The sequence below is a fragment of the Mus musculus genome, chromosome 10, assembly GCF_000001635.26.
Source record: "Mus musculus strain C57BL/6J chromosome 10, GRCm38.p6 C57BL/6J".
In the NCBI taxonomy this organism is placed as follows: domain Eukaryota; kingdom Metazoa; phylum Chordata; class Mammalia; order Rodentia; family Muridae; genus Mus; species Mus musculus.
Genome location: NC_000076.6, coordinates 68519250 through 68542753, shown reverse-complemented (window position 1 = coordinate 68542753; position 23504 = coordinate 68519250). Strand labels below are relative to the sequence as shown.

The following is a 23504-nucleotide window of genomic DNA, read 5'->3' as shown; positions in this document are numbered from 1 at the left end:
TGACAAGATCCCCTGAACATTTCTAATACAATAATCGGTTTGATCTCTTTGGAAAGCTTTGAAGCCGTTAGGGGTTGGGATTTTGTTGTATGCGTGGAGGAACCGACCCCGTAGTGTATGGATTTGACAGTAAGCGTCTTGCGTGGGTAGCAGCCTCCAAGCAGGTAAATGTATGGTGCATCCCGCAGCCAAAGGAAGCATTGAATAACCAAAAAATATCCAAATATGTAGGATCGGGCTTGTAGCTCAGTGGTTAAGGTGTTTACCCAGGACTCGGGTGACACTGGGTTCAGTGTGTGCTTGCATAAATTGGGTATGGTGCCCTTGATTGTAAGCTCTTGGGAGCTGGAGGTAGGAGGTCAGCAATTCAAGATCCTCTTCAGCCTGGGCTACCAAGGTGGAGTGGGTGGAGGGAGGCTCTTCATACTCCCAATCTAATACCTCCTTGTTTAGAGTCTTTGTATTATGGAAATTTCAAACAGTTGCTAGAGGAGACAGTGTTCTAACCCCACCTCTTCCGCAATTTTAATTCACAAGTCCATTTGCCTCTCTCGGTATTTTGAAGTAAGTTGCAGATTGCCCCTTCCATCACTAGCTAAATATACACCTCTAAAATTAGAGTCAGTTTTTCCTACTGAAGACCACAATGCCACGGATCAGACTTTTAAACGTTATAAAAATTGCTTAAGATCAACCATTAAGAGCCAGAGCCCCCAAATCGCTTATCGTCTCCCTTTTAGAGTTAGCTTTCTGTGTCAACTCCAGAATTGCTTCTGAAGTAAATTTCTCAGTTTCCACTGTAATTCGAGCAGCAGGTGGCCTCACGGGCTCCCGTGAGTGGGCGGGGCCTGAGCTTCGGTTAGGCGTCACTGCCTCCCACCACGGTTGCCTTGGCGATGAAGGCTGCTTCCTCTAAAGAAAACGTGTCAGGGTCGTCCACAGGATTGACCTCCTGGGCGTTGACCACCCCTGGGGTGTCGCCAGTAGGCAGCACTTCTGACTCTGAGGTATGTGTCCCTTTCCGGGAAGTCCAGTACCGGGTCCTTGGCTAACACCAAGGTCACTCAAGGTCAAGGTCAGAGCTGCCTGGGACTCAAGCGGTAAAGGCTTGCAAGCTGATCCTTGGGGCAGAGGTCTCCAGGACCCCTGAAGCTCACACAGACCCTGTGAGCTTACTCTGGAAAGTTCCAGGCTCACGCAGCCTCACAGATATGCAAATCTTTAACTGGAAAAACAAAAAGTAATCTCTGATCTTAAAGGGGACCCGTCCCTTTTTGCAAGTGCCATTGATTGACTGGGAAGATCAACAACTGTTCAAAGGGTGTTAAAGATTGCTGCTTTCTGAGTGAGTCATGGTTAGTTTCTGTTGTCACCTGTCCCTGTCCCAGGAGACAAGACCAAACACCCTGAGCTGAGAGTCTGTTCTCTGCCCCTGGCCTCATGGCTCATAGTGAATTTGTCCCTGGTACTCCAGGGACCTCTTGGGTAACACAAGGTCATCTACCACCCCCTCCTAGCACCAGCTATCAATGTGTGTGGAGCATTAACTCATCGTGACCCTAGACTTAATGCTTAAAGGGTTATTACTATTGCATTTTCACTTATTTGTGGGTGGGTGGATGAAAGTCCCAGTCCCAGTGCTCAGTGTGGAAGTCAGAGGACCACTTGATGGTTGTCCATATGCGTCCTAGTGATGAAGGTCAGGTGTTCAGTTTTGGCAGAAGGTGCTGCACTCCTTGCTAAGAATTTAACCGCAAGTGCATCAGCTAAGCCATCTTTTTTTTTTTTTTACTGTTTAAATCTCCTCACTGAGTCTATCAAGTACAGTTTCCATGAGGTTATTTTTTCCCTTCCTTTTTTTTTTTAAAGACTCTGAGGAGTGAATAATGAAGTGTTAATTAACACAGCTTTGTTCAGCTTCCATATTAGTCCAAACAACAACAGTCTTTGTGAAGAAGATAAGTATTTCGCTGCAGACTCAGCAGTCAGGAAGCACAAAGCCAGTAATTTCATGCCTTCCTCTTCAACAAGGGAGCAAGCAAGCCAGTCCCACTCCACCCCCTCCAAGTCCCCCAGTACTGCAGGCAGACCGCTAAGCCTGCAGGGTCTCCCATGAGCCTTTCTAAATAAAATTAGCATACATTAAATGCACATTTTAACATGATAAACTGGATCCTAAGCTCATTCCTCCCTTGTGATCGCTAATGTAAGTTAACATAATTTTTAAACCAGCATAGAAAACTTTCCAATTAAATTCTGTGTCGTTTAAACATATACAAAATCTTCTATGACTGTATGTTTCCGTGTGCTTGTACACTAACTCACCAGTGAATGTTATGCCCTTTCTAAGAACATTTAGTGATTTGAGGCTTAATGAATCAGTGAGAGAGAGAGAGAGGCGGGGGGAGGAAAGGAGGGAGGGAGGGAGGGAGGAAGATAGTTTAATAAAAAGACTGAGCTAAAATCCATAACATGTACACATACATAAATATATATTTCAATTTTTATTAGCTCAATCTTTTTATGGGTAAGAAACTGAAGAAATCCAGTTGTTCCATGGGCTTACTTAGCAGTATCCCTTAACCAATAATGACAGTTAATATTCGGCGGTATGTTCTCCATTTCCCAGACCTATAAAACTGAGGCCTTCTAGAACACAGCAAGATGGTCCACCATTGGGACTGCCCAATTGGGCTCTTGGAACTTTGTGGTTGGCAGGAAAAAATGGCAAAAGACCCTTGTAGGGCAGCGCCAGTGCTGCTGAGGAGAAAGGCCCCCTTAATAGTGATCCACTTTGGGGTTTCTTTTCTGGTAAATTCCGTATCTAACTTGACTCAGCCAGAAGGCCATCTAGTCATCTGAGGCATGCAAGAATGAGCTATTTCTTTTCTGGCCAACGCTATCAGAAGTAAAGCACAGGCTTCAATCACTGCGGTTCCCCATGTATTGGTGATGGGCAACATCGAGAATAAAAATGGTTGTCCTCTTCACATAGTAGGTTCTCAAGCAATTGTGTTAGCACATCGATATCACAGGCAGCCTGCCATATGCCAGACAAGGCGGTCACCAGAAACTGCAGTCTACACTGAGATACCCTGAGCACAGGGCAGGGGGTACAGAAGCAGGAAAAGAGATTTTTGTGGGGGACATTTCATGAGCTCTGCTTGCTAGTATCTGAACTGTGAAGTCCAGTTTCTTCAGTAATATTGGACAAAAATACCTCCTTTTGAAATGTGAGATTAAACTTTCAGCCTTTATTTCCATGAATATACAAGGTGAAAAGGAAAAAAAAAGTAACAAAAATTGAAAATAAAGGATAGCTACTATACTGTGTAAAAATAGCTTATAAATAAATATCCGGTTCAGATCCCACAGCCTCCTGGCCAGTTAGTTCATAAATAGTGTCCTCAAAAGTGCTAATTATTGAAAGCAATATGGCATAGCTCACATGAGAGAGCTACAGGGTTGCTGAATATGAGTCATAGCATGTCCTCAACAGAGGATGTGAACCTGGCCCCTCTGGTAAATCACCAGAATGCAGCCATTATCTTACAGGGAAAGATGCTCATGGTGGTCTGAGAGATCATCAGTATGTCTGGTGGGATTCTACAGGCAGATCTAACTACATGCTGATGGTCCTCTAGACGTTAGGGGTAGTCCTCCAGAACACCCCGTTGGGCTCAACTTGAGTAGCAAACGTTCAAGTTTACACACTCTCAATATCATCCTAGAAACTTCTATGATTGAAGTACGATACTTGAATGTGGATAAACCATTGTATGATATAGGTCAACCTGGGCAGACTGTGCAATGGTAAAAATAAATAAAATAAGATAAAATAAAATAAAATAAAATAAAATAAAATAAAATAAATAACTAGACCTCAAATGTCTGTATTAGCATGTGGATGCCTGGCTAGTTTCTCTCTGTGCTTCGAGCTATAGACCCCTTTAATCCCTCCTGTTCTCCCTCTGCCCCTTCTCTCAGGTGAGCCCAGCTCATTTTCAATCTTCTGATATTAAAAGATTTAGGCTGGGGCTGAAGAGATGGCTCAGTGGTTAAGAGCACTGACTGCTCTTCCGAAGGTCCTGAGTTCAATTCCCGGCAACCACATGGTGGCTCACAACCATCTGTAATGAGATCTGGCACCCTCTTCTGGTGTGTCTAAAGACAGCTACAGTATTCTTACATATAATAAATAAATAAATCTTAAAAAAAAAAGATTTAGGCTATAAGAGCAAGTCTTTAAGAAGTCCAAATCCTTATTCATTGGCAGAGGAGGCTCTTGCATGTGCCACTGGGCACATGCGGAGGTCAGAGGTCAACATTGGGGAGTCAGTACCTTCCTTCCACTGTGGACACCAAGGATCAAACTTTCGTTATCAGGCTTGACGTACAAGCAACTGACCCACTGAGCCATTCACAGGCCCAATATATATATTCAATAATATACAATATTATTACATTACATAACTATGATATATTAAATATAATTATATATGTTTATATATATATATGTATATGTGTGTGTATATATATATATATTTGAAATGAGGATTCTTCCTGCTTAGTATAGCAGCCTGTCTCCTCTCCATCACACATAGAACAGGTAGGGGTACTATGAGTGGACTAGCCATTAAAGCAGAATACAGTTTTTCTATTTATATGCAAATTACACAATTCAGATTGCTATTCTTTTCTGCTGACTAGTGTGTGTGTGTGTGTTTACACATACATAGATGGAAGCCAAGACGTCCACATAGGATGTCTTCCTCAAGTCACTTACCCCTTAATTTGTGAGACAGGGCCTCTTCTTACTAGGATGTGAACCTCACCAATTCCCCAAGACCAGTGGTTCTCAAACTGTCCTAAAGTTGTGACTCTTTAAGACAGTTCCTCGTGTTGTAGTAACCTCCAACTGTAGAGTTATATTCATGGCTACTTCCATAACTGTAATTTTGCTACTGTTATGAATCATAATGTAAACATCAGAGCATTGGGACAGAGGTCAGGACCCACAAGTTGAGAACTGCTGCTTTTGACTCTCTGGCTGTAGCGTTCCAGGAATCTGCCTGTGTCAGATGCTGCAGTACTGGGATTTTAATGTCCACCACCCAGCTTTCTGAGTGAGTCCCGGGGATCTGAACTCAGGCCCTGGTGATTTCTTGGCAGGTATTGTGCCCACTGAACCATCTCCCCAGACTGAGCATTATTGTTTATACATTGAGCTTCTGCATTCTAGTTTGGGAAGGCCCCTCCCACCATCTGAACTCCTTCCAAGTGTCTGTCTCCCCTCCTAAGAATTTAAAAGTTATCTTGTAAAGTTCTGGGGAAATCCCACTGGAATTCAGAACTGTCTTTGCTTTACATTTGTGATGTGAGAGGAATGTATTCCTTGAGTCTGAAGGAGTTTCTGCTACATATCTTTTAATCAATTCTTATCCCTCAAGTTCTGACCGAGTTTTAGAATTTTGTTACAATTCTTATGCTTTTATTATACTCAGAACAAGGCACAATTCAATAACTTTGGACATTTCCATTTCTAATTAGTTTCTCAAATGGAGAAAAGAAGCCGGCTTTGTGTATTTATGTTATGTATAACCGTCTTGCCCCGTTTCCTAGCTGAGCGTTAGTACAATGTCAGCCTTCTTAAGGACACTATGATGTCATCTTCAAATAAAGGCCCTTTTGTTCCTTTGTGTCTAATACTTAAGCCGAATATTTCATTTTCTTATCTCCTTACCATAATGGAAAAGAATGACTCTAATGTTGAATTACAGTAAAGTTCCTCGTCTGGATCCCATTTCCAGCTCTTGGTTCGACAGCACTGACTACTGTCCCCGTGTCCCCTATGATGGTGGCTGTTAGTTTTGGCAAATAGTCTCTGGCCTGGCTTTGTCTTCTTTTTCCATTAAATTTTACCACGTGCTTTGCTTCTGGGTTTAGAAGGTACCAGGTCAGTATTTATCCACAGAATCCATGTTGAATTTAGCATAAACTTTCGTTCGCTGTCACAGGTTCTGTCTGGGGGTGGGGGGGTGGTCCATCAGTGTCTTTTAATCACAGTGGGATCCACACTTTGCCAGATGGATTTTTAGCTCAGATGAGAGTCCAAGTTCATTACTGATTTGGGATTCTCTATTCTCTTGGTTGTTCTTTAGGATCGTCTATGTAGATGGGCAGCTTTTAAAAACTGAACTCTTAAAAGCCTAACATTATTAACCTAGGTTTTGATTAACCTAGGCTTTGACTCAGGGTAATACCAGATGGGCATGATGACTTTACAAAAGGTAGAATCCAGTTTGGGTCCTGTTTGGTCAAATAAATTTTCTCCTCTATCCTCATTAAATATGTTTTTCCATTTCCTGTATTTGTTCACTTTACTCCAATTGCAGCCCCCCTTCTCCCAACCCCTCACCATGTCACAGAGCCCATCCCTTACTCCCTTCACTTCTGAGAAGGGGAGGTCCCCCAACCCCGGGTACCAACCGCCTCCCACCCCCTCCCTGTACCTCAATTCACTACAGAACTAGGCTCATCTTCTCCCACCGAGGCCAGACAAGGCAGCCCAGTTAGGGAAACAAGATCCACAGGCAGGCAAGCAGGCTCAGGGTCAGCCCCCCAACTCCAGTTGTTGGGGAACTCACATAAAAACCAAGATACACATCTGCTACCTATGTGCATGGGGCCTAGATCCAGCCCGTGTATGTTCATTGGTTGGTGGTTCAGTCTCTGGGAGCCCTCAAGTGTTCCTACTAAGTTTTGACAATTTACATTTTCCGAGGAAATCTCCCACATCCTTATATTTTTATAATGTTTTGCCACCTGCTGTGGCAGACATTCACTTTCTTTATTATTTAATCATACTTACCAGAGAGTTGCCTTTTTACCTATATTTTTAAATAGCTATTTTATTTGTCTTTATTTCCTTTAGTTAGTTATGTTCTTTTACACATAACTGGCTCCCTGGCCCTGTGGGAAAGTCACAAAGAGGAGGGTGAGGCTCGACCAAACTCAGCATCTAAGGAGATACCAGCCAGTACCTTAGTGACGCAGACAGCTGATGCTTCCATGGACCACACTGATAAAATCCAAGTGGGTACAGGAGATGCTGGAATGGATCAAATGTTAAAATAAAGACAGCAACAATATTCCTGACTTTTCTTTTGCTTAAGACTCCCTCATGGTTTAACACATCACTGCTCCTCAGTTCAACATCTGGCATTTGTAAACAAGGTCATGTTCCTTCTGACTGGGAAAGCCCTCTCTCCTCATGCGACAGACCTGTTGTCTTTCCTCGAATGAGGCTCTTTAGAGACTCTCCTATATGAGGCACCATCAACGATGGGTGTGTAGTTACAAATGTCGGGTGTTTAGGTGACACTCAGGAGAAACCAGGCGCAAGGTTATCTGGTAACTAATTGGAGACCTAACATGTTGACTTTGGAAGGGATGCTAAGATCTAGCAGGTGGAAGATGTGAGTTAACAGTGCAGTGTAGCCTCAGAGCTTCCAAGCTGGAGAAACAGTGGTTGCAGAGAGCCAGAGACGGGTGGGCAAGTTTAGCATGTTTATGAATCGCTGTTGTGTCTTCCGGCTGTATAGATCAGAATGTATACACTGAAAGACCAAAGGCTTTCAGTCACTTGAAATACTTGAAATACTCTTTCAAGAGCAAGGCAACATAGAAAATCTATATAATATATATTATATGTATAGATGTGTGTGTGTATAAATGTATATATAATAGAATACATGCATATATGCGTACATATATGTGCATATATTTATATACATATATATTCATATATACAAATATATGTATGAAAGGAAGAGGGGAGGAGGCCTCATTTAAAGTAGTACCAGGAATATAAGCATTTGTTTAAATGCTGCTATTACTAACACTAAAACTAATAAGAGAGGAAAACTCTGCTAAAAGATGATTGTCTTAATCCCACAGTTTTTAGTAAGAACAGTGGCTGTGGTATCAGGTATCATTGCTCCAGCTCTGACTTTCAAAGGTTGATATGACTAGATTCATTTCAGAGCTATATGACTTTATATCTATATAAAACCTTATATAGCTCTCTCTATGCGACCCAAATTTTTTCTACCCTGAATTTTCCTCCCCAAGTAACTGGATCTGTATGTCAGTGTCTTTCATTTTCTGCATACTTCTCTCTCACCCTGTCTCATTGTGGCCATCCCGTGAGTACTCAAACATAGAACATGATTTTTAAAATTTCTGTGCACGGGGTCCTGGTTATGCTGGCCCTGAGGGAGAGTTCACCGACCCCCTTTCTGTGAAGTTCAGCCATGCTCCTGTCCTTGTCTTTGCTGAATGCCCCACTTAGTACAGCTCATGTCTCATGTTCATTTTGCTTTGAAATATTCCTTCTAGCTGTTTGAGAATTGAATCCACATGCACAATGTGTTCTGATGAACCCGACCTGGACCCCTGTCCCTACCATGTGTGGCTCAGGTTTTGTTCATCTGTGGTCCCTTTTCCTGACTTGCCATTGAACTCCTTGGAGTGAGCAAGCCTCTGCTCACTTCCCCTCTCTCAAGCCTGAAGTTCAACCAGGAATATGTAGAAGTTAGATACCTAACATGTAGCAATAGACAGTCGGTGTTTGCTGAATTGTGAAGCAGCCCTCAGTTCTGCATATACCTAAGGATAGGCTGTCTTGCCCTCTAACCATGTGACTTTTCAGAGGTGAGCCACTATCACATAACAACAGAAAAGAAAAATAACAAAGGTTTTTGTATCACTGAGGTCAGTACTCGCAAAACATATGATTCAGATAACTCGTTCTTCTTTGACTTGCTTTAATAGAAAAATCTTGAATTCCAGGAGAATGAAAGGATTCTGTCTCCAGATATACTCTCCTCTGACCAGATCATTGACCTGTTGGGAGAAGAGAACGAAAATGGAATTCAAGAGTAAGTAACTCCAGAGTCTCAGTTAAGTAGAGACCAGTTCTAGGCCTTTGTTGCTAAGTGACCACAGTGCATTAGTTAGACATATTAAGCTTTAATTTAAACTGTGTGCTATTACAGTATGTAGTAAAGTATGTCAAGTCTTGGGCACACACATGTGCGCGCACGCACACACACACACACACACACACACACACCATAAACACACACAAATCCAAGAGTAATTGACTCAGTCTAGCTCAGGAGCCTTTGCTGGTGATTAACATGCATTGGAAAGCTGCCTGTTAATACTGACCAAGAGCCACCTGTATCCACTCTGTACCCTCTCCTCTTGCATGCACGAAATTATCGATATGTTTAATAATCTAAAGGGCATCCCTTTCTAACAGTAAGTACATAACAGAGTAAATATGTCACTAGCATTAATAATTAAGTAGGTTATTGTCTAAGTTTGGGTTACTGTTGCTGTGATCAAACTTCATGACCAAGCAACTTGGGAGCTTACACTTCAGCATCACTGTTCATCGTTCAAGGAAGTCAGGACAGAAACTTAATCAGGTCACAAACCTGGAGGTGAGAGCTGACTCAGCAGCCTTGGAGAGGTGCTGCTTACTGGCTTGCTCCTCGTGGCTTGCTCAGCCTGCTTTCTTATAGAACCTAGGACCACCAGCCTATGGGTGCCACCACCCACACTGGGCTTGGTCCTCCTCCATTAATCATCAATTAAGAATGTTTCCTTTTGGCTTGACTGCAGCCTGATCTTATGGAGGCATTTTCTCAAATGAGGCTCCCTCCTCTCAGATGGCTTCAGCTTGTGTGAAGTTGACATAAAACTAGCCAGCACAGTTATGATTTTGAAAATTCTGCACACTAGCAGTTTACCAATGATATTTATTAAAAAATGATGCTATACTCTAGATTCTTACAGCATGTATTGTTTTATGTATAGGTAAGATGGAATTTGTCACAGTAATTCTAATGCTGCACTCTCGGGTATACAGTACTAGGGCATTATCATTAGCCAGATATGTCAATCAACATGATTTCCTTAAAGATGTCTGTTAGCAACTCGAAAAGTGTCTCAGTGGCAGAGAGCATGTAATGGTCTTGTAGAGGAGCCGTGTTTCATTTCCTATACCCACATTGGGAAGTTTGCAACTAACTGCCTAGAATTCTAGCTCCAGAGATCACAAAACTCTTTCTGGCCCCATGTGGGCACCTGACTCATTTTCACATAACCCTCCAGACAAACAGATAAACACACAAATAGTTTAAAGAAGAAGTTTTAGTCATCCTCCATTTTAAAAAAATCATCCCACTTTGAAGTGGAAACACCCTTGGCTATGGAGAGTGACCCTGGGTTGGTGTGATGGGAGAGCCTGTGCCCGAATCCTGCACAATATTCACAAGCCAATATGAAGGGCACAAGCAAGGTGTCACAGACCATAATGAACACATAGAAAAGGACTCTATCAGTGATGACCACAGTCAGACTTTACAAATTCTGTGACCCTGAAGTGATTTCCTCCTGAGAAGGAGCTGTGACATCCATCCCCAAGAGCAGGGGAATCTGAGAAGAGAAAGCTCATCAAAAGAAGCAAGCAACACTGACAGATCTGACCCAAGATGCACTTCACCTCCAACACTTGCAGACTCTTCTGGGAAGGGATAGCAGTGACTGGACCCCACTGTCTGCCGTCTGCAGTTTCCCGAGTGTTGGTCAGAAAACGAAAATTCTCACCAGGTTTAAGTGATTTCTTGTAACACCTTTACCATTTTTCCAAAATAAATATTTACTGGGAATTCTGATTCTTAGGTTAGGCCTTGTTAAACACACACACAAACACACACACACCACACACCACACACCACACACCACTGGTCACAGATGGATCTTGATGCCTGAGTTTGAACCCTGACCTACACAAAGGAAGGAAAAAAGTCAACTTCAGTAAGTTGTTCTCTGCTCCACACTTGTGCACACACACACACACACACACACACACACACACACACACACAACCCATATACACACAGCTAACAAATAAATACAAAACATTTTTTAAAATTGATTTCAAGTAATTACTCACAGTATTACTAACACACATTGCAATTTTATGTGCAATGTTTATCCCACTTGAAGGCCACGATATGAAAGTGGTCTTTGTCATACACAGCAATACTCAATACTAAGTGAGAATAAATCAGGGCAAGTGACAGATATTTAATCCAGCTTCCAATTTACTAGTAATGAATAGTAAGTAAATTGTCAACATTAAAAATACCAAACATCTATTATTTAATAGTAACTGATATTAAATAAAATGTTAGATTTTTTTTTAGAATCCTGTGGTTTTACCACATTGTAGCTTATGCAGTGATTACAGATCCTACATTATAGAACACATTTTTTTTTCAGTTATTGACTGTGCTTTGTTGTTACATATCCAAATTCAGAAAACACTTTTGAACATCAGGGGTGTATACGTGGAATGAAGCACAGGACACAGCCGGTGTCACAGCTGTCAGTGAAGGACGGGACAGCTCGTTCAGGGACAGAAGCATAGGCTCGCCACCAGTTCACAGGCAGCCTGGATTTCAAGAACTCCAGAACACTCCAGAACAGCCCCGGCTCCCTGGCCAGATACCCAAAGACACAAAACACAACAAACCACAACATAAAACTTAGCCATACAGGAATGCGTGCAACGGCTGTGTCAAAAGCAGGTTTGACATTGCCAGTGATCTGAGTGTAGAGAGCGCGCAACTCGATGTCAAATTTTAGGATTGTGCTATCTTGGGAGCCATTTTTTTTTAATTTTCTCATGTTTTTAAATATAATTCCTGTAACAATAATCTACATGTGCTTGCAATCATTTTCAATTTAAAACAGCATTATTGTAAGTGATAGTTATATATTTTTCAAAAAGACAGTAGTATAATTTAATTATCCTCTCCCGGGTGACCAAAATAGTCCAAGATTATGCAGTTTGAAAAGCTATAAACCTACTTAAATAAATTACAACAAATCACCATATTTCCCTACATTTCACAATTATGAGTTTTGTTCTCTATACCAACAGGCAACCCAAGAGACATGAGGGATTATTCAAAATACATTTTGAAATAGACTTCACATGGCTGGTGTTCTTCTCATGACTTCTAAATGCTATCAATATCTTATTTAACTCAGCAATACTTACAAGTCAACTCCAAAGTTTCATTTAAAAAGAAAACACACACACACACACACAATCAGAGATGTTGCCAAACTAGCTCAGCAGTTAAGTGCACCAGCTGCTCTTACAGAGGTCCCGAGTTTGATTCCCAGCACACATGGTGTAACAACCATCTGTAAGTCTGGTTCCAGGGAATGGGGATCAAATGTCATCCTCTGTCCTTCTTGGGTACCACACATACAAGTAGCACCCCGACAAACATGCAAGCCAAACACCAACACCCATCAAATTAAAAAGATTAAAAAAAATTTTTTTTAATGATAGAGGCTAGTTATAAAGAGGCTTTATAAACACAGAAGTAACACTGAACCTTGGTTTTGTTTGACTGTTTTTGGAAACTGAGTCTTACTCCATCACTCAGGCTGACCTCTCGCTCCAGGGAACACCCCTGCCTCCGCTTCTCAAGTGCTGCACTTTGGGTTATGTGCCACCACACCAGGTCTACCAAGAAGCCGTCGAGGTTACCACAGCCAGACTGCTCTGAGCTGCTTAACTGGTCGGCAGAGCTTGCTTCCATGGTGATGCACTCCAGAAGAGAAAGGTGTTCCAAGTTCCATAGCATGAAGGAATGACAAAGTAGTTTTGCTGACACTCTCAACACGGCAAAGCAGATGGTTGCATCGCCCCTGGCCACATCACATCACGGTCCCTCTGAGCTCCTTCTCCTTCCTGAGCACCAGCCCACACTGGCTGTGGCTCTCTCTCCCTCCTGTATCTCTAACTCTATCCTCTCTTATGACCAATCTAGCCAGTGGAACGCATAGGACCTGCGTTCCAGCTGTGGCTGTAGCTTGCTCTGAATGACTGTATCTCCTCCTTTGGAGTGAAACGACTTGTGGAAGAATAAACCAGTCAACACTAAGCCCCGAGGATCAAGCAGGGGCAGGAATCCACTGGCACTAGGAAATGGGAGGAGGGAGGGACAGGTGAGAGAGGGGAGGAGGGAGGGAGAGTATGGGCCAAAGCTGGGGTCGAAGGAGGTGAGAGAGTAGTCACCCAAATAAACTTAGAAATGTCATCGTTGAGTTCATTCAAACACACGCACTGAAAAAATAGAACCAGAAAGCAAGGACCAAGTCCAGGTATTCAGGTCAAATATTAACTTAGGAATACACAGAATGCAGACAGCAGATGAAGAGAACATTGTTGGGGGGGGGACAGAAGTGAGAAGAAACATTAACCAAAAGTCATGACTAAAGAGTGAATGGATGCCACAAGGCAGGAGATTAAAGAGCTAGTAAGACATGCACATAAGGAGCCGTTGGAGCTAAAAGAAGATGCTAAGCCTAGAGAAGGAAGCTAACGTGGAATCTGCCTTGCTGGAAACGTCAGTGGCAAGATCAATGTAGGGAAACTCACAGCAATGAATGCGTCTTCATGCGAGAGGAGGGTATTGGGTTACACACGCAACACAACGAACAAGAAGAGAATTAGGCTATGATTTCCTGTTTCAGCAGGAGGAAACTTGAGACATCTCTTTATGTCCAGGATAAAATAACCCAGGAAGGACCGTGAACAGGCAGGCCTTGTACAGTTCCTTGTCAGGGATGGACAACAGCTATCTGGAGGAACAGACATGTCATCAGAACCTGTTGTGGAAAGAAGAGGATTTCAGAACCGAATTCTAGCAGGACGTTTTTATATAAAGAACTCAAAAACTAGGGTGCGTCCTGTGGTTTAATTGAAGAATCGACCTATTGCCTCAGGCAAGCTTAATCAATTCATTATGCATCTAACATAACAAAATCAGGCAAGATTAATCAATTCATTGATGCATCTCACATAACAATAATAAGAAAAGTGCTGAAGAGAAATTGTCATCTAAAATAAAATTGAATAAACCTCTGTCAGTAAGCACAAGACTCATTTGAAATTAAAATAAAGGCAAACAGGATAATTATAAACTAGAACAACTATTCTAGAACATTTTGGTAAAAATAAGTACGTGCATGAGGGGGAGATAACCCAATTTCTTCCTTTCACAAAAATAAAACTGAATTTCAGAACGCTGTGTAAACACTGTATCCAAAATGTGAAGAAGGGTCAATAGTCTTTGTTACACTCACACACACACACACACACACACACACACACACACACACACACACGCACTTGTGTGCATGCACATACACAAAACGTTCTTAGGATATCATTTGTAAAAGCAACGAGGAGGGCAGAGGAGATGCTCAGAGTCCCCAGAGCTCACCCTGCACTGGGAGAAGGAGCCCAGCCACCATGTTTAAGCTGTGCAGTCATGGTGACCACCTGTAATCCCAGCACTTGGAGGCAGACAGCAGATCCCTAGACAGTTGTCCTCTGGCCCCCACGTGCGTGCATATACTTATACACGTTAAACATTTTTAGATGGATGCATTTACATAAAGACTGCATATATGTGCATACATAAATAGGCATAAACATAGGCCTATATTATATATAATGTCCCCATCAAACTCAGTTTTTAAGTCAAGTTGGCTTCTAAGTTTCCTGATGTGGGAGATTGTAGATAAGGACTACAAGATGATTGTCAGTAACAATCAAAGCTGCTCACTAATTGCTTTCTGATTGCTGTACAGTGTAAGAAAGGCTACCTCGCCCTGTGAATTACTAAAATAATCAGATACCTGCAGCAAAGCCCCCTCCCTGCCACTGCCTCAGACCAGTTTCGTAGGCTGGACGGCATCATGTAGAATGGTGGGAAGGGAAGGGGAAATGAAGTCGTTGTTTAAAATCACCAGACTTCATGGAGGGCTTGTGGTTTCCCAGCCAGGGCTGCACCTGTGTGTAATGCGTGTAATGGGTGATCATAAAAACCCTTCTATGTGATTGCTCAGGGTTCAGTGTGCTGAGGCTGTTCTTCCCTCCCTGCTCCTTCAAGGCTTCCTTACTTCCTCTGGTGTCTCTCTTTCTTCCATTGCCCCACATAACTCAGAGTATCAGCACTTGAGAAGGGATTGATTTGTTACACACGTTTAAAAAACACTTCTGAACTTGTTTCAATTATCATGCTTTAAAAATGGTGAAGGACAAAGGCTTCCCCTTTTAAAAATGGTAGGGTGCGTTTGCCCCAGGTACCATCACTCAGCTTGACCCAAGAAACCACATGCAAGCAACAAGGAAAACCAATTAGGCTTTGTATCATAGCCCTAGCCTTGAGCTTTGGAGATGATGCCCCATGGTTATCACAGATTGTCTGGACATGATGGAAATGGTCTGAGGGAGATGCACACAGCTACAGGTCTTAGAAGGAAGGAAGGATACAGAGAATTTCCTGGAGGGAGAAAAAACCCTAGATGCCATGCCAGGAAGCCCCACTAGTTGTGTGCAGAACTAGAGTACACATATCTGTTTATACTGCAGTAAGATGAGCCATTTTTTTTCTTCTTCCTCAGTAACTAAAACAGCAATAAGTGTTCAAAGAATTGACAGAAAATAACTCCACACAGGAAATGCCTGTGAGTTTGTTATCAGAACACAAGAAGTACCAAGTAGTTTGAATCACGACACAGGAAGCAGCTAATAGTTTGTACCATAGCCAGGTCTCTACATTCTTTTCATTTCATTACAAGCAGATGTCCACAGACATCAACTATGTTCACTCAAAGATAGCTAAGCCATGAGGAATACCCATGCAGAGACAGCGCATCCACAACATACAGACAGAGAAGGGATAGCACGAGGGTCCCACCAGACAGACATGATCAGGAACACAGAAAATACAGGCAAATGTGCCATGAGTTTTTCAACCTGCAACAAGAATATAAAATAGACTTACAATAGCTGGAGGAAGAGATCATGAAGAAGAAAAAATTGCAAATATCAAAAAGAAAAATGTAGAAAAAGAAAGGTCTAACAGCAGCTCAGAGAAGAAGGAATAAGAAATAGACTCGAAGAAAGGAAATACGTTAGAGGATGAATCTGTTGCCTGTCTGTGGATCCTGCTCATTCCCATAACTGGGTGACTTTGCCTGGCCACTGTGGGAGAGGATGCCCCTGGGCCTAGTCCTGCAGTGACTTCATGTTCAGGAGGTTGGGTAGTGTGTGTGGGGGGGGGGGGGGGCGGGGGGTTGGGATGCTCAGAGGGGAACTCTCATTCTCAGAGGAGAAGGGGAGGGAGGAACAGGGAGGACCTGCATGAGGGTGGGGGACTGGAAGTAGAGGAGGAGATGATATTGGAATGTAAAGTAAATAAATTATTAAAATAAAAAAATTAATTTAGAGAATATACACACAGATATACAACTTGTTGTTTTTTTGTTTTTTGTTTTTTTACAGAAAGAAAAGGACAGACTACTTAACAGTCTGCTTTCAAAAATGGGACAAACTTAGTCAGTAGATTGATTTATAGAGAGATCCTGGCTGAAGATGTGGCTGGGTTGGTAGGGAAAGTATCTGGGGGGTGTGGGCTCCTCTGAGCCCCACCTGGCAGGGCCGTCTCTAATCCCAGCTATAGCAACTGGACTGAGGCTGGGGCACCAGGAGCGCAAGGTCTGAGGCATGCCAGCCTGCATGGAATATTGAATTTAAAAGTATAAGAAGTGTAGACAGGGAGAAAGGAAGAGAGAGAGGGGGAGGAGGGAGGAGAAGAGGAAGGGGGAGGGGAGGGGGAAAGAGCTCCACCCCACTCTTTCCCTTGCCTCCTTTCTCTCTTCTCTCCCTGTCATCTCTGAGGCTGTGATATGACTGAATACTTTAAGAGGTGTAGCGTTCGAGAACTTATATTCAAATACTTGCTTTCAAAACTTCCGGAGACTGTTCACTATTCAATCTCACTTTAACATCTGCATTTTTCTTCTTTGTCATTACAGAAAACTGGGAGTGTTTCTGAATTTTAAAAATCTCCAGACTTGCCTGCGTGACGCCATCCTCTTGGACTACTATGTGTCTGGCTTCTGTTGGGCCAAGGAGATGAACTTTTCTATTGAGCAGTATTCCAAGTTTATGACCTTGCTGGACATGCTACTTCATAATCTTCAAAGTGAGTGTGATCCCTCGCTGTCGTTTTAAGGGGAGGGAATGCAGTATATGTAAATTAATATTTAAAAGCCAAGACTCTTGCTTCATTGTGACTCCTTTAATAAGGACTGCGGCCTTGTTTCTTAGATACAACCGGGGCAGCTCATTTCTCATTGAAAGGTAAATCCTCAAAGAATTCTTAGTAGACTAAGGTTCTCTTTGTTGATTCGCCAAAGATATTCTAGTTAGCCTTCCCCACACCACAGATATCTGAGGATACGCTGATATTTTGGCCAAGTTCTGTATATCCGGAACTATTTTGAAATCCAAATAATTCAATCTGTCTTTAAAGTGGAATACTATGTAGTTAGAAAAAGGAAAAATAAGGACTATTTCTGTGTGCTGTGGGCAGATTACTGGAGTAAAAGATCAGGAAGCATGATGCACTTTTGTTTATAAAAGGATAAAAATCTGAAAGGATTTTTATTTATATGCATTCAGAAAGGCAGAAAGAATACAGAAAAAAATGAGAATTGTCTGTGAAGCCAAGCATGGAGGCTAGTACTTGGGAGCAGAGAGTCGGGCGGATGTGAAAGTCTAAGACAAACCTAACATGCGACAAGAATGGGTTTTAGAAATAAAAATAAAAATAAAAACATCTTCTGGGGAGGATGTGGAAACCACGGTGTGAGCAGCAGGGCTGGAGGAAGCCTTTTTCAGGCCAGCTCTGCATATAAAGCAAACCTTGACCAAGTCACCCATATGAAAATTAAAGCATCAAAGGATGTTCGATGTGGCTGTCCCAAGCTTTGCAACTTCTGAAGAGAGCAGAAGAACGTGAACATTTTCCCCCAAGAGCTTGGCAATCCTAATGTGAGCGAGTATTTCTGTTTTACACCGTCCCACCTTCCCCTCAGCCTCCAGATGGCCTCTAAGTAGGCTTCTCATGGTCGGTATCAGTTTGAACCTGGACTTCTGACCCACTTAGCTGGCTTTGTCCAGCTAAGGCATGAGAGAGTAAAAATACAAATGTCAAATGAGGGGAAAGCAAACAAATTCATTTTCCCCCCTCTGGTAAGAAAACATCTTCTCAAACAAACCCTTTGATATCATTAGAATGTGAACAAGACGTACAGCTTCAGTTGGTTTCAAGGAGGTGAAATGTTTTACAGTAAAACCAGGGCATCATGGGGTCCTGAGTGCAAAATCATCAGGCCCCACTCCAGCACGGCTCCAGCCAGGGAGCATGGCCCTGCTTCGTGGTTGGAGGGTGGCTCCGCCTACATAAGATCCACTTTGGAACAGCCATGGTTCTGACTTGATCCTTGTCCTAAGCCTGTGTTACATGAGTATAAGCCAGTCTGCAGAGAGCCCACCTCAAATCTAAACGGATCATCTCAAAGATATAAAGGCCAGTACTAAGACTGATCTTAAGGCCATGCTTTGTGGGTTATACTCACTGAAGGCAGAAAATATTTCTGGGGAAAAAAGAAGATCACATATGTTCACCAGGCTCAGACTTCATCTTTTTCAGTATTTCTTGAACAATAGATGAAAACAAATAATTTATATGTTATTATTCAGAGAGGGACGAGTCAGGGTCAGAGTCAACTCCTGAAGGTGACATGAGGTCATCTTCAGCAAACAAGAGTCTGTCCCTTTGATGCCACAACAGACATAGCAGACATAAGTCAGAAACCTAGAACGAGCAGCAAAGATAATAAACTAGAACCTGACCCGAAGCAGAATGCTGAACAAAGGAGCATGTGATGGATGGGAAATGCTGCATGCCAGGAAGAACGTATATAGAGTGGACCAGAAATGGGTACACGAAAGGAAAGGGCTAGACATGGATGCACGCAGCAGAGGGCACATAGGTAAAGGGCCAGACATGGGTATGAATGGCATGTGTGAAACAAGCTTGAAGCTGGTTCTCAGTAGAAATACCACATACCCAGTGGATGGAAACATGGAACCCCTTGGAAAAAGCACATTCAGAGAAGGACACAAATGGGTACACGATGAAGTGGTACCGGAAGCATCAACTTGAAAGCGCTCCCGTGTAGACCAAGGCTTTCCAGTGCACTTCCTGTGTTTCTGCCACAGCAGCACGGTCATCTTCATCTTGGATGCAGGAGTTTCAAGATAAGGCTTAAAGCTAGCAAGTGTCCCTTTACCTGATCCCACCCCAAGTTGTTTTACTGTTAGAAATCTAGAGTCTTCTTATTTACCTAGGTCTCCCAGAATGCATTTGGTTTAGTCCCTCTTGGTCTGGTCACTCCCCCGTGGGACTTCAGTCAGATCCATGAAAGGATAACACCTGTAACTTTCAAAGCAATCACCTTGAGAAAGGCAGGAGGCACCACTGTCTAAAGGGTCAGTCATCGGCTAACCCAAGCCACAGCCTTGCCACCAGATGTGTTCCGTGTTTGATAACTACAGTTCCATCCAGAATTCAAATCAATAATCTAAGTCCCCTCTTCCTCAGCATCCTGAGTTAGTGAGTTCGATTTTCTACTTATGATGTCTTGCTCCCATCCTGTCGCAACCATATCCATCCTTCCTTCCTAGATCTCTTCCCACTTTGGGGTTTTTAGGGTTTATTGTGAGTAGAGAAATGTACAGTTGGACTGTGTTTTACCCAAGATAGTAAACAAAGGCCCCTGCCTGGTCCCATAGGTCTGCATGGATCATGTGCTAATTATGAGCTGTAGGAGGGTGTGACTGCAGAAGGATTACCCCTAGTCATTTCTGGGGTCATCACTGTGTTTTCAGGGCCCACCTAAAATATTTATTTCAGCACCAGATATATTTATTGATCAGTGGGGTTCAATTACTTTACATTGCTTTCTAATTGTTATAGATAGAAGAAAAGTTAAACTAAATAAATTGTAAGCTAGTGTTTGCCTGTGCTGTCTTTCTAAAAATCATACCAGTGATTTTTGATATCTGGCACATGTTGAATGTGTGTTCCAGAGAAAGTGGGTGGGAGAGGGTAAGTGCCTGACTCTGCAACTCTAGACGTGGCTGAAGCAACTCTCGGTATATATTCTCACAATTCCTCTCTATCTCCAACTTTGTCCTCCAGCACTCCATTCTAGTGCAGGACAGAGGCTGTTTCTCGATGGTTTCCTAAGAGATCTTCAACTCTGGGCTGCAGCTTTCACAAATAATCTCCTCAGGCACCTCAGCCTGGCACCTCAGCTGAGAGACACCTCTCCTGACACTCGGCTGGCACACGTTTTCCCAAGACCTTTCAACCCTGCCTCTGGGGTCCAGGAATTGCCTCACAAACCACACAAACACTGATCTCAGTCAGTCAGAGATAGTTTACTGAGCACACACCCTAGGACTGGTGGACCAGTTCCAGATTTGGGAACTGAACCATGACCCCGAGTTAAAATCTTACAGGGTTTTTAAGCCCAAAATCCACAAACATCTGTGCCAAGTTATTTTACCAATTAGGATGTAGGGATAGGGGATTTCCTTAGGAGCATGTCTTTGCTGTACATTTATCTTGTATCCGTTGGTTGGGGTGGTCCACTGTGGCAGGGGACTTGCCTTGTCTAATATTCATGTCTTCATTTGTCTGCCAGGATGGGACTTGTGTAACATTTATGTCTTAACTTGCCAACCAGGATGTCAGTTACCCACATGCATGTCTCTTTCTGCCAAGTAGCTTGTCATTTCCCAGGGAGGTTTGGGGAACTTAAACTCTACTTGACCACTATTTAAAATAGAATTTTTATTTTAAAAAGCTTCTTATATTGGTTCAGATCGCTCTTATGTTGGGGTCGAACCTAGGGGCAGCTTATACTATAAAAGCTTATCCAGAGGTGTAGGAAGTGCTGTTGGATGGTTGGTCAGGTCCAGGCTTATTGGAGTAGCTATATAAAACAGTTCTGTGACTTCTATCAGGGCTGGTTTTCAGATCCACAGAACATAACAGAATATGTAATCAATCTTGGCATTTGAAAGTTTTCTAATAACAGCAGAAACATATGAGAAAGTTTCCTTATAATGGCAGGCTGGCCAGGTAACAAATACTTAGGCCCTAACACTTTACCTAGGCCTTAGCATTCCATCTAGGCCTAATATTTAACCTAGGCCTTAACAGTGTGTATGCCTACCTACCTGAGACAGAAAAGACTGTCCGGATGCTCCAGTTCCCAGCATCCAGTCTCCAAGGTGGGAGGTAAAAGGGCATACAGATTACAGATGATATTCTACCTGCCACAAGAAAAGCAAGCAAGCGAGGGAAACTCATAGCTCTGAGTGCCTCCAAGAAGAAACGGGAGAGAGCACATACTAGCAGTTTGACAACACATCTAAAAGCTCTAGAAAAAATGAAGCAAATTCACCCAAGAGGAGTAGACAGCAGGAAATAATCAAACTCAGGGGTGAAATCAACCAAGTGGAAACAAGAAGAACTATTCAAAGAATTAACCAAACGAGGAGTTGGTTCTTTGAGAAAATCAACAAGATAGATAAACCCTTAGCTAGACTCACTAGAGGGCACAGGGACAAAATCCTAATTAACAAAATCAGAACTGAAAAGGGAGACATAACAACAGATCCTGAAGAAATCCAAAACACCATCAGATCCTTCTACAAAAGACTATACTCAACAAAACTGGAAACCCTGGACAAAATGGACAAATTTCTGGACAGATACCAGGTACCAAAGTTGAATCAGGATCAAGTTGACCATCTAAACAGTCCCATATCCCCTAAAGAAATAGAAGCAGTCATTAATAGTCTCCCAGCCAAAAAAAGCCCAGGACGAGACAGGTTTAGTGCAGAGTTCTATCAGACCTTCAAAGAAGATCTAATTCCAGTTCTGCACAAACTATTTCACAAAATAGAAGTAGAAGGTACTCTACCCAACTCATTTTATGAAGCCACTATTACTCTGATACCTAAACCACAGAAAGATCCAACAAAGAAAGAGAACTTCAGACCAATTTCTCTTATGAATATCGATGCAAAAATCCTCAATAAAATTCTCGCTAACCGAATCCAAGAACACATTAAAGCAATCATCCATCCTGACCAAGTAGGTTTTATTCCAGGGATGCAGGGATGGTTTAATATACGAAAATCCATCAATGTAATCCATTATATAAACAAACTCAAAGACAAAAACCACATGATCATCTCGTTAGATGCAGAAAAAGCATTTGACAAGATCCAACACCCATTCATGATAAAAGTTTTGGAAAGATCAGGAATTCAAGGCCCATACCTAAACATAATAAAAGCAATCTACAGCAAACCAGTAGCCAACATCAAAGTAAATGGAGAGAAGCTGGAAGCAATCCCACTAAAATCAGGGACTAGACAAGGCTGCCCACTTTCTCCCTACCTTTTCAACATAGTACTTGAAGTATTAGCCAGAGCAATTCGACAACAAAAGGAGATCAAGGGGATACAAATTGGAAAAGAGGAACTCAAAATATCACTTTTTGCAGATGATATGATAGTATATATAAGTGACCCTAAAAATTCCACCAGAGAACTCCTAAACCTGATAAACAGCTTCGGTGAAGTAGCTGGATATAAAATTAACTCAAAACAAGTCAATGGCCTTTCTCTACACAAAGAATAAACAGGCTGAGAAAGAAATTAGGGAAACAACACCCTTTTCAATAGTCACAAATAATATAAAATATCTCGGCGTGACTCTAACTAAGGAAGTGAAAGATCTGTATGATAAAAACTTCAAGTCTCTGAAGAAAGAAATTAAAGAAGATCTCAGAAGATGGAAAGATCTCCCATGCTCATGGATTGGCAGGATCAACATTGTAAAAATGGCTATCTTGCCAAAAGCAATCTACAGATTCAATGCAATCCCCATCAAAATTCCAACTCAATTCTTCAACGAATTAGAAGGAGCAATTTGCAAATTCATCTGGAATAACAAAAAACCTAGGATAGCAAAAACTCTTCTCAAGGATAAAAGAACCTCTGGTGGAATCACCATGCCTGACCTAAAGCTTTACTACAGAGCAATTGTGATAAAAACTGCATGGTACTGGTATAGAGACAGACAAGTAGACCAATGGAATAGAATTGAAGACCCAGAAATGAACCCACACACCTATGGTCACTTGATCTTCGACAAGGGAGCTAAAACCATCCAGTGGAAGAAAGACAGCATTTTCAACAATTGGTGCTGGCACAACTGGTTGTTATCGTGTAGAAGAATGCGAATTGATCCATACTTATCTCCTTGTACTAAGGTCAAATCTAAGTGGATCAAGGAACTTCACATAAAACCAGAGACATTGAAACTTATAGAGGAGAAAATGGGGAAAAGCCTTGAAGATATGGGCACAGGGGAAAAATTCCTGAACAGAACAGCAATGGC

The 23504-nt window shown here is 42.3% G+C and overlaps 1 protein-coding gene and 1 long non-coding RNA gene across 3 annotated transcripts in view; one reads left to right on the top strand and one right to left on the bottom strand.

Annotated features, from left to right (window-relative positions):
• Nucleotides 1-832: 832 nt before the first annotated feature.
• The window catches only part of Cabcoco1 (ciliary associated calcium binding coiled-coil 1), a 110966-nt gene continuing 88294 nt past the window's right edge, over nucleotides 833-23504 (top strand). Inside the window, exons 1-3 of one of the 2 annotated variants that reach the window (XM_006514216.4) lie at nucleotides 833-1007; nucleotides 8854-8942; nucleotides 16987-17156. In XM_006514216.4, coding sequence (XP_006514279.1) covers nucleotides 897-1007; nucleotides 8854-8942; nucleotides 16987-17156 — 370 coding nt within the window. In that variant the 5' untranslated portion in view covers nucleotides 833-896. The remainder of the gene's footprint in view (nucleotides 1008-8853; nucleotides 8943-16986; nucleotides 17157-23504) is intronic. The other variant, NM_028491.1, reaches the window with a different exon arrangement.
• Gm32872 lies at nucleotides 8818-13754 on the bottom strand. The gene is made up of 2 exons (XR_871801.2): nucleotides 12489-13754; nucleotides 8818-8907 (listed from the first exon to the last, which is right to left on the bottom strand). It is a non-coding gene; the product is annotated as a predicted gene, 32872 (long non-coding RNA).